Source organism: Verticillium nonalfalfae (assembly GCF_003724135.2).
Source record: "Verticillium nonalfalfae strain VnAa140/NRRL 66861 chromosome Unknown scaffold_203, whole genome shotgun sequence".
NCBI classification, from domain to species: domain Eukaryota; kingdom Fungi; phylum Ascomycota; class Sordariomycetes; order Glomerellales; family Plectosphaerellaceae; genus Verticillium; species Verticillium nonalfalfae.
Window position 1 is genome coordinate 19,853 of NW_021167428.1, and position 10,624 is coordinate 30,476.

At 60.9% G+C, this 10,624-nt stretch overlaps 4 protein-coding genes across 4 annotated transcripts; 2 read left to right on the forward strand and 2 right to left on the reverse strand.

Annotated features, from left to right (window-relative positions):
• Nucleotides 1–2,031: 2,031 nt before the first annotated feature.
• D7B24_003688 (uncharacterized protein) lies at nt 2,032–2,444 on the forward strand (the record flags this gene model as incomplete). The annotated part of the gene is made up of 3 exons (XM_028637875.1): nt 2,032–2,034; nt 2,125–2,331; nt 2,397–2,444. 3 exons carry the CDS (start codon nt 2,032–2,034, stop codon nt 2,442–2,444), a joined length of 258 nt encoding a protein of 85 aa, XP_028490585.1.
• Nucleotides 2,445–2,698: 254 nt separating this feature from the next.
• Nucleotides 2,699–3,875, reverse strand: D7B24_003689 (uncharacterized protein; the record flags this gene model as incomplete). The annotated part of the gene is made up of 3 exons (XM_028637876.1): nt 2,699–3,297; nt 3,405–3,792; nt 3,846–3,875. The coding sequence occupies 3 exons, from the start codon at nt 3,873–3,875 to the stop codon at nt 2,699–2,701; spliced, it is 1,017 nt and encodes a 338-aa protein (XP_028490586.1).
• Nucleotides 3,876–4,478: 603 nt separating this feature from the next.
• Nucleotides 4,479–7,629, forward strand: D7B24_003690 (uncharacterized protein; the record flags this gene model as incomplete). Its single annotated transcript, XM_028637877.1, has 3 exons — nt 4,479–5,655; nt 5,718–6,007; nt 6,067–7,629. 3 exons carry the CDS (start codon nt 4,479–4,481, stop codon nt 7,627–7,629), a joined length of 3,030 nt encoding a protein of 1,009 aa, XP_028490587.1.
• Nucleotides 7,630–8,565: 936 nt separating this feature from the next.
• TEF1 (translation elongation factor EF-1 alpha) lies at nt 8,566–10,624 on the reverse strand (the record flags this gene model as incomplete). Its single annotated transcript, XM_028637878.1, has 5 exons — nt 8,566–8,601; nt 8,663–9,738; nt 9,862–9,997; nt 10,227–10,308; nt 10,419–10,624. 5 exons carry the CDS (start codon nt 10,622–10,624, stop codon nt 8,566–8,568), a joined length of 1,536 nt encoding a protein of 511 aa, XP_028490588.1.

The window sequence follows — 10,624 nt, forward strand, 5'->3', positions numbered from 1 at the left end:
GCAAGATAGCCTCTTCCTTGGCCTTAAGAAAAGCCTTGCGCCATACAACGATAGACTATGAGTACCCTAACCAAAGTCAGGCGCAAGAAACGCGGACAGCCTATATAACAAGATGTTCGAGTATAGCGAAATCTTCGACATGAACATCGCTACCATTGCCTACGAAAAAGCCAGCAAGGACTATGAAGTCTTGCAGACAGTGTGAGGAGGTCATCCTCGAAGCGTCAGCGGCTGCCTAACTGCCTTCCTTCCATGGCCCAGCCCGTCAAGATCGCGGCAAGGCCTGCGCCCGAAAGCCATCGAGGCAGATAACGTCGGCCATAAGGAGGGAGTCTATGAAAGGTGCTAATGATCTGGACAGGCCGCGTCCTGAAGGCAGCAGAACTGAAGGCCATGTTTTGAAGCCTGGCCAGGACGCAGACAGGCGTTGGCAGCTGCAGCCCCTGCTGAAAAGGGACATTCACATGCCATTTGCCTACACCAGAAACCGCCGATCTTCACGCGATCTCCTGCCCGCCCTTTAGGTATCTTCTCAGCCGACTATGACGACAGATACAGAATGAACAGATATCCTAGAAAGGATGTGGCAAACACGCTTCATGCCATTGATGGCGGCTTCGGATCCGTCGTGTCTCAAAGCCATGGGGCGTCCCGGCGTCGACTCTTTCTACTCGATGAGCAGGAGTCATGCCTCAGAAGAAAGCAAAAGAGCCGTTCCAGAGACTTGGCGCTACTCAAAGGCAGCATCTAACGGACTGGGCACTGGCCCAGGCCCCCTCGCCACTTCCAGGTGAAGGACTTCGCCCAGCGTCCCACATGCCCAGTGGAACACTCACCCTTTTGGCAAGGCAAGGCTTGATCAGAAGTGTTCCTACGCCGGATTTCGCAGTCAAGATTGTCCGAGGCAAGCGGATCGAGCGCTGTCGCGTCCGTTCCGCCACGGCTCAAGCCTACAGGACATCTTCAACCTCGCAGAGTCTCTCTACCTTGAGAGAATCCCTCCATGCCTCCGGTACGATATGGAAGAGACGGGGACCATGGAGGGCCAGCGACGCAACAGTCTGGTCCTTCGGTAGCAGGCCGGAAGGAGAGGCCTGTCAATTTTCCGTATACATCGCCTGGTTTGCGATGTCCCTAGTAGCACTTAGGCCATTCGGCACTTGGGCCACGAGTTGCATCCCCCTTACCTTCACACACACTGGCCAATTCCAACAAAATCAGTCGGCTTCATCATGGCCGGAAGCTTTGCATACGCTTCGTTGACACCCTCGCCGGTGTCGCTGACTTGTTGCACAGCATCGTCCAACTTCCGGCTGATCCTCCGTCAATGTGTGGGGCCCTCGAGGGGATGGACCCCATTTATCGTGTTATTTCTTGCCTCCTCGAGCTTCTTTCTCGAGGAAACAGTGACAGTCAGCCAGGAGCCTCCGCCGTGGCCACCAGGTCCTCGGCGGCAAGGACATTTCTCAGCTTCTTGTCCACGGCAGCGATGGACGCGAGCTTCTCACCCCGCAGTCCGCGACCAGTTTGCCCAGTTCCCCATCATCCGGCGTAGGAGGGAGCCCGCCCCATCGTGATCCATGGATCAAAAGTGAGAGAGCGAAAGGGCTTCCGCACGTTGGTGGTCATGGTTGATCGAAGTTTTATTCGATCGAACAGTAAAGTACCTACTGAAGCTAGAGTTGGCCTGAGACAGGGTATCATGGCCACCTGGTTGACATCACAGTGTACCCCAGGCTACATGATATAGCTCCAACGGACTGACTGCAACACAAGAGTCTGTGGTCTCGCGAGGTCCTTCTTCTGATTCACGTCGTCCACGCCCCCAAGCACGAGCCTCGGCTGCCGCGATTGGGTGGCTGTTGGATTATGTCAGCAATAGACCTCGACGTTGCGTCCACACCTTATCTTATCGCGCCATGATCTAATCATGCGATCCGGCGCAAACATCAACGACGCGGCATTCATCAACGATCGCCAGGCAGTCCTCGCCCTCCCTCCATCCAGCACGCTCGTCACCGATACGTCAACATGGTAACACGCACCCCCCGGCTTGCCACCTGCTTCGACCAGACTAACGCATCCCCGGCTTGCCACCTGCTTCGCCCAGGCTAACACGCACAGGCCGACAAGCTTCGCACGCAGCAGGAGCTCGAGCGGCTCCAGTCCAAGTTCATCGGCACCGGCCACCCCGACACGACGAGCTGGGAGTGGAAGACCAACATCCACCGCGACACGTACGCCTCCATCGTCGGCCACCCGCCCATGCTCGCCTACATTGCGCTCGCCGAGAACGAGCCCGTGCATCTCGTGCGCGCGCGCATGATCCGCGTACGTTTCTCCCCTTTCGCGGTCTGTCTGGCAGACGAGGCAGAGCTGACGTTGCGTTGTCGCAGAAAATGCTGCAGCCCGCTGGCCCGCCGCCGCAGCGGGACAACGAATGAGCGGAGGACATGATTGGGGAAGGGGGGAGGTTTGTTGAAAAATGACCAACGTGCTGTAGCGAGGAACCGGAATGGCGTTGAGGCGAACAACAAAGTCACGGTAGAACGTGGGGCTCACTGTACAGGGTAGCATGTGGGCATAGATACCCAGGTACCAAGGGAAAATGGCATTTCATATTCTTCATTCCAACATGACTGGGCGCCTCCTCGGAGACTGTCCGCCAAGGGGACCAAATGATTCGTCCTGTTCGTCGTCATGCGTAGCGCCCGCCGTCCGCCCCCGACACGTCCACGGCCGGCGTCGCCTCGTCGTCGCCCTCGGCCGCCGCCGCCGTCGCCGCAGCAGCAGCAGCGTCCTTGATGCGGAAGCTGGCGCGGATCTTCCTCTCGAGCTCGTCCGCCGCCTGGTCGCCCTCCTGCGGGCCCCACACGCGCCGCACGAGGCCGCTGGCGCCGTCGGGGCCGACCTCCTCGTGGGCGCGCGGGCCGACGTACCAGGTCGTGTTCTCGAGGGCGTCGTGGGCCTGGCTCGCGACGTCGCGCTGCACGCGCTTGACGACGTAGCCCTGCGCCTGCATGCGCTTGAGCACGTCCTCGGTCGGCTCGGTGCCGACGTTGTCCTCGGCGTTGAGGCGGTGCAGGTGGCGGCGCAGCTTGGCGTCGCTGAGCTCGCCGCCGCTGAGCAGGATGATGGTCGTGAGGAGGGTGTAGAAGGCGACGTAGGCGGCCTCGGCCTCGGCGTCTGGCGTCCTGGACGGGCTCACGATGGCGGGGGCGCGGTAGGCGGGCGGCAGCGTCGACGAGAGGACGTAGAGGCCGCTGCTCGTCTTGGCCTGGGATTGTGCTTTGATGGCTTTTGGACGTCAGCTGGCGAAGGACGGAGAGAGAGACAACAAAATGAAGAGAAGAGAAGAGAAGGAAAAAAAAAAAAAAAAAAAAAAAAAAAAAAAAAAGGGCTACCTCGGCGCTTCTCCTCGAGCGAGTGCTTCTCCCGCATCGGCAGCTCGCGCAGCTCCATGCCCCAAACGTCGCGCAGCATCGCCTGGGCGGCGTCGAAGACGCGGCGAAAGGCCCTACCCTGGTCGCCGAGAACCTTCTCCTTGATGCCGTCTCTGCGGATGGGCTGGCGGGCGTAGTCGCAGGCCATGGCGTAGCGGATCAGCTTCTTGGCGAGCTGCTGGTCGGCCGTGGGTTCGGCGCCGGTGCGCGAGACGTCTGCACCATCGTCGTCGGCTTCCTCTGGGTCTGGGTCTGGGTCTGGATCTGGGTCTGGATCTTCCTGCACGGAGCTCTCGCGTGTCCTTCGCTGGCGCGGTCGCTGGTCGTCGTCATCGGCGTCGTCGTCTACCTGTACGTCTGGGTCAGTGTGGCCGCGGCTGAGAGGTGGGGTCGTTGGCATACGTCTCGTCGTCTCCTGCTGCCGGCCGGCATTTTTTTTTTTTTTTTCTGTCGGACCAATTTCTTGTTGAGCTGAAGTGAAGGAAGATGGGTTCCTCGACAATCAGCAATCAGGAAACGGCATCATGATGCTTCTTGCTCGTCGTCTCGTCGTCTCTTCGACAGTGACCGCGTCGCGCGTTGAGAGGTGTGGGGCCTTTCGAGACCAAAAAGTCTTATCTTATCACTCCCATGCCCCTTCCGCTTGGGGACGGCAAAATTCAGAGCTCGACACGGCTGCGCTGTGCGCTCGACATCAACCGATGAGGATACAACATCCAACTGACGAGGCTATCCAACTGACGAGGATACAATATCCAACCGACGGGGATACAATATCCAACTGACGAGGATATATCCAACTGACAAGGATACAACATCCAACCGACGAAGCTATATCCAACTGACGAGGCTATCCAACCGACGAGGATACAATATCCAACTGACGAGGATACAACATCCAACTGACGAGGATATATCCAACCGACGAAGCTACATCCAACCGACGAGTATATATCCAACCGACGAAGCTATATCCAACTGACGAGGCTATCCAACCGACGAGGCTGCATCCAACCGACGAGGAAGACTGTCCCGATGCTCTCCAGAGCCGCCAAGGCCCGCGGTCTCTGCCTTCCATGCCAGCTGAGGCGCCTCGCCGGCTCGCAGCCCAGGGCACCGCTGAGACTCCACGCCCACCCCCTTTGCAACGCTTCGGCTCGCCAATTGCGTCTCTACAGTGCCGAAAACCCCTGGGCGCGGCTCGAATCAGCCAAAGACGTCCTGGAGAAGAAGACGAGACCGTCGAGGCCGCCGTCCCAAGACGATACCCTGCCGTGGACCGTCGAGGCGAACAGCAAAGCCGCACAAGACGGTCTCGCCAACACGACGACTGTGACGCAGCCCCCCTCGAAAGACGACTCGCTGGAATGGCTCGACCAACTGGAGCCCTCTGGGCCTGACGAGTACCTCGGACCAGAGTCCCTCGAGCTAGAGTCCCTCGAGCCAGACACCGACCGCCGCCGACGAGGACCGAAACGGCGCACGGCACGCGGTGCCTCTGCCAACTACACGCCCCGAGACGTCAACGTCGACGCCGCGACGGACGGCCAACCCCAGCAGCACGGCGACACAAAGGAGAGGGTCCATCACGGGCGCATCGGCCACCGGCGCGTCACACTGCAGCCCGAGGCGCTGGACGTCGAGATTCTCGGCCAGAGGGCCCACACCATTGTCATGCGAGACAACCTGCGACCGAGGCCGCGGCGCGCCATCGAGGAGGCTGCCGAGGAGGCCACCATGACGGAAGAGGCGTCCGACGCCGCCATGCGCGCCAGGGTCGACGCGCTGCAGGACAGGGCGTCGCCGGACGAGGCCCTCGCCAACCTGGAGGAGCTGCGCCCCCAAACGCGCCTGCTGTCGGGCAACGAGTTCTGGGCCCTGCACGACGTGCTCTCCGAGGGCTTCACCAGCGCCCAGCTGGCGCATTACGTGCGCGCCAACAAGAGGATGCCGCCGCCGCCGCCGCTCGCACGGGGCTCTGCGTCGGCGGCGGCCGACGTGCGGGCGCCCCGGCCCTGGATGGCACGTCCCTATGCCCTGCGGCCTGTCGAGGACCTGCAGCTGCCGGCCGGCGCCTCTGTCAAGTCCCGTGCCGTCTTTACCCTCATGCGGACGACGTGGATGCTGGACATTTGGGAGCGCGTCGAGGCGCTCAACGAGGTTGACATTCTCTTCAAGGATGCCTCCGTGGCTGCCGCCCTGCACACTGGCCGTGAGTTTGTCCTGTCCCCAGAAAACACGACGCTCGTCCACGCTGACTCACGACACACACAGACGAGGGTCTCGATCGCATCGGCCGCCTGCGGCGCGATCTCCTCCAAGCCGGCGAGTCGCTGACCTTTGGAGACTCTTCGGCGCGGCTGCGCATCGTCGCGCGCCGCGCCGCAGCCGAGGCCATCATCGACAGCATCGAGGGCCTCGTCACGGCCATCGCGACCGAATCGTTTGTGCTGTGCCCGGCCCGGTCCGCCAAGACGGACGCCGGCGCAGCCTTCAGGGATACGCTGCTGAACGAGCTGGGACGCCTGACGAAGACGACGCTCGTGCTCGACGACTCTGGCCTGGTACGTTCGACTCTTCTGCCTCTTCTTGATAGCATAAACACCCGTGCTAACGCCCTCAGGTACACGTCAAGTGGATCAAGTCACAAAACGATCTGGCGCTTGGTGGACACCATCTCGAACACATGGGCCACATTCTCTGGCGCCTCCTGTACACGGCGCACGCCCAGACGCCTCCGACCGCCCTCCTCGCCCAAGACTTTATCGCCGCCGGCGGCGTCCTGAACCCCGTGGCCAATGCCGAGGACCGATGGGCGTGGAAGGACAGACTCGGCGACTGGTCGCGCTGGATCCTGCCGGTGACGCGTGATGCCGACGCCCTCGTCAGCACGCAGGCACTGGTCGATCGCCTGCCCACGATGCTCGAGCGCGCCGCGCCCGAGCCTGAGACGAGCAGCGACACAGACACGCTCTGGAGCACCGCCGAGCAGAACGTCTCGACGACCTTTGGCCATGTCCTCTTCGACCACGACAACGGAACACTCGACGTCAAGAACCTCCAGACCCAGGACGGCGGCGTGGCCGTGCTCGCACCCGCTAAGGAGGGCGTGTCCCGACCGCGCGTCTTCTCCGCCGTCGTGCCCAGCCCCGCCGGCCTCGCCGCCCTCAACAACCTCGCGCCCGCGACCCCTGCGTCCACTACCATGATCCTCCGCTTCGCCACGAGCCCAGCCTCGACAGGCGCGCGCTACCTGCTCGACCCCGCCGACGGCGCGAAGCAGATCCACGCGACCACGGCCCCGGCCTCCTATCTCGAGATCCACGTCGCCGTGCCGGACGACCTCCCCGCCGACGGCCGCCTCACCTGGGACGCCAGCCCGGCGAAACACGTCCGCGCCCTCTCCCACGAGTCCCTCATCGACGTGCCCCTGCCAGACCGCCCCGTCGACCTGCGTCTCGCCACGACGTCCGTCTCGTCGCTCCACGATCCCGACGCCGTGCCGGCGCTGCGCGCCTTCGTCGACGCCTCCCATCTCGATCTCGTCTCCGGCCACCTCCGCACGCCGCCGCGCCTGTTCATCCCCGAGGACCAGCTCGCCCCGCTCGCGCAGTCGTCTGCCGGGGGCCGTGACGCGCCGAGCAGCCGAGCCGGCCGCAAGCCCAACAAGGCCGCCGAGGACGTGTTTGCGCACCGCAGCGGGTGCAGGACGTTTGAGTTTATTGGCCTCGAGGTGCGCCGCGCTGTCGCGCTCGACTACGAGGGACACAAGCTCCGGTACACCAGCGTCGAGGCTGGTCTGCACGGCGGACGGCGCGCTGAGCTGGCGCTCGACATGGGCTTGCGCGGGGCGGGCGGCGACGAGGCGGCGCACCGGGCGCGCTATGTTGCGTTGGCGCGACGGCTGGCTGACGGGGAGCTTGTGACGTGGGTGCAGGGCGGGCGGGCTGTGGGCGAGACGGAGCGGGGGCTTGGGGACGCGCCGGTTCTGGCCAGGCCTGCGGAGCAAGACATGGAGGAGCCGACCCCAGGAGAGAGAGTTTCAGAGCACGAAGCAGAGGAGCTGACCTTGGGGGAGAGACCTGCAGACCAAGAAGCGGAGGAGCCGCTGGGCGAGCTGCAGCAAGAGGGCGAGCGGCGGGTGGCGCACGAAATGGAGCATGCCGGGGAGGACGTTCCTCGGTAGGAGTTCCGGGGACACTGATGACGAGTCAAGACTGTACCATTATGTAGCTCATAGATCTCTGTATCATCTGTACACCACGCTGTAATCATATCATCCTACGACGACGAGCACATCGCGACGCCTGTGCGTTAGTCATTTGGTTTCCGCTTGGCAGTGATGCCTCACGACCAGCGCCTCATGCAACATGGACATAATTCACGCCTACTCTCCCTTCGCCGTTATCTTTCCGCTGGGGAGGCACGTTCTGGGCGCTCTCACAATTTCGGTGCGGTGTGGCTTATCAAAGGGTCATCTTCAGACATACAAAGCGCCCAGTATTTGACGTACCAGTTCCACCCTCTTCGCTCGTGTCTCACTTCAATGCGAAGACGAGGCGAAGCTTGGGTCAGCTGTGGCCTGGAAGATCATGCTTCCAAGGGGGATGACACTTGGGAGAAAGCAAAGGCAGACATGTAACCGCAGCTGGAGTGGAGGGTCACTGAGGACGTGCCGACGGATGGACCGTGGGGTCACGAGTAGCCTCGAGCAGCGCACATGTGGCATCACGCCCACCTCACCCACTGCCATGTGGTGCTGCAGCAGGATCGCCGCATGGACTGTACTACTTGGACCAATGTGCATTCACAGCTCGGGCATTACGCTTGAGCGTCACTTGGCAATCGAACGACGAACCATGACGACACATCATGAGGAACCAGAGATGGGGGGAATCACTTCTAGGGACTCTATTTTGTTGTACTAAAGCACTTTTCATGAGAGATTCCGGCGACGCAGAAGAAAACCTGATCCCTTCCTCTCATAACGTGCCCCAAAAACAACCGAGTCCTCACGCATAGCAAAGGAGAATCGTAGAGTCGTAGAAGTGAGCGCTTCCGTTCGTCCAAAAAGTCATAAGCCGTCTTGCGACCCATCCTTTGGTTTCGATGGGAAGATCACTTATTTCTTGGCGGCCTTGGCAGCGGACTTGGTGACCTGGAGGGTGTGTGAGCAGGGGGGGCGTCGACGGACGGGGGGAGGATGCAGCAGAACATACCTTGCCAGCGGCGCCAGCGGACTTGTCGACGGCCTTGATGACACCGACGGCGACGGTCTGACGCATGTCACGGACGGCGAAACGACCCAGGGGAGGGTAGTCGGTGAAAGCCTCAACGCACATGGGCTTGGAGGGAATCATCTTGACGATGGCGGCGTCACCAGACTTGATGAACTTGGGGGAAGCCTCAACGGACTTGCCGGTACGGCGGTCGATCTTCTCGAGAAGCTCGGCGAACTTGCAGGCAATGTGGGCGGTGTGGCAGTCGAGGACGGGGGCGTAGCCGGCACCGACCTGGCCGGGGTGGTTGAGGACGATGACCTGGGCGGTGAAAGAAGCGGCGCCCTGGGGGGGGTCGTTCTTGGAGTCACCGGCGACGTTGCCACGACGAATGTCCTTGACGGACACGTTCTTCACGTTGAAGCCGACGTTGTCACCGGGGAGACCCTCGGAGAGCTGCTCGTGGTGCATCTCGACGGACTTGACTTCGGTGGTGACGTTGGCGGGCGCGAAGGTGACGACCATACCGGGCTTGAGGACACCAGTCTCGATACGGCCGACGGGAACAGTTCCAATACCACCGATCTTGTAGACATCCTGGAGGGGAAGACGGAGGGGCTTGTCGGTGGGACGCTTGGGCTGCTCAATGGCGTCAATGGCCTCGAGAAGAGTCTTGCCGGTGGACTTGGCACCCTTGGCGCCCTCCTTCTCCCAGCCCTTGTACCAGGGGCAGTTGGTGGAGGCCTGGAGCATGTTGTCGCCGTTGAAGCCGGAGATGGGGACGAAGGCGACAGTCTTGGGGTTGTAGCCGACCTTCTTGATGAAGTTGGTGGTCTCCTTGATGATCTCAGTGAAACGCTCCTCGGACCACTTGGTGGTGTCCATCTTGTTGATGGCGACGATGAGCTGCTTGACACCAAGGGTGTAGGCGAGCAGGGCGTGCTCACGAGTCTGGCCATCCTTGGAGATACCAGCCTCGAACTCACCAGTGCCGGCGGCAATGATGAGAATGGCGCAATCGGCCTGGGAAGTACCAGTAATCATGTTCTTGATGAAGTCACGGTGGCCGGGGGCGTCTGTCTCGCGTTAGTCATCGGCCGGCTCATCGCGGGTTGGGCCATCTGAGCTCGGAAGTTGATATCTCAACACCAAGACTTCAGAAATCTCCCAAATCACCAGGATTTCTTTCTTAAACTCACCAATGACGGTAACCATATACTTCGGTGTCTCAAATTTCCACAGTGCGATATCAATGGTGATACCACGCTCACGCTCGGCCTTGAGCTTGTCAAGAACCCAGGCATACTTGAAGGAACCCTTGCCAAGTTCGGCGGCCTTGTGGGTGTCAGTGGGGTCCCGGAGACAGCAGAAAGAGCAGAAAACAATGGAATCAAAAGGGGACAAGGGGGAGACAATGGCTGGTCGTCATGGGACAATCAAACCGTCCTCAATGAGGTTGGTGGTGATGCTCCATGAGATCAGCCGGGGTGGCATGTGGCGCGTGACCGGGGCACGCAGAGCCGAAACAACTGGCAGCAGGGTTTGCATCATCTGTAACACGTACCTCCTTGTAAGAGGGGGTTAGCTGAGCGTTCATAAAGAGATGGAGCAAGTTGAAAAAGATTGTGGTCATGGAGTGGACGGGGCTGTGGTGTTGTGGGAAAAGTGGGGCCGGTCGGTGGATTCTGGCAGCTCGGCCTCAGGTGGGGTAAAACCACCCCGCCATGACCGAAAACTGCGCAAAATCACCGCCAACCCGTCGGAAACCATGAGACCATGAGATCTCTTCTTGAAATCAAAGGGAATAACGTGTTGAGGGGCTCCACTTATCTCAAACTTCTCGATCGTACGCTTGTCGATACCGCCGCACTGGTAGATCAAGTGACCGGTGGTGGTCGACTTGCCAGAGTCGACGTGGCCGATGACGACGACGTTGATGTGAGGCTTCTCTTCCTTGCCCAT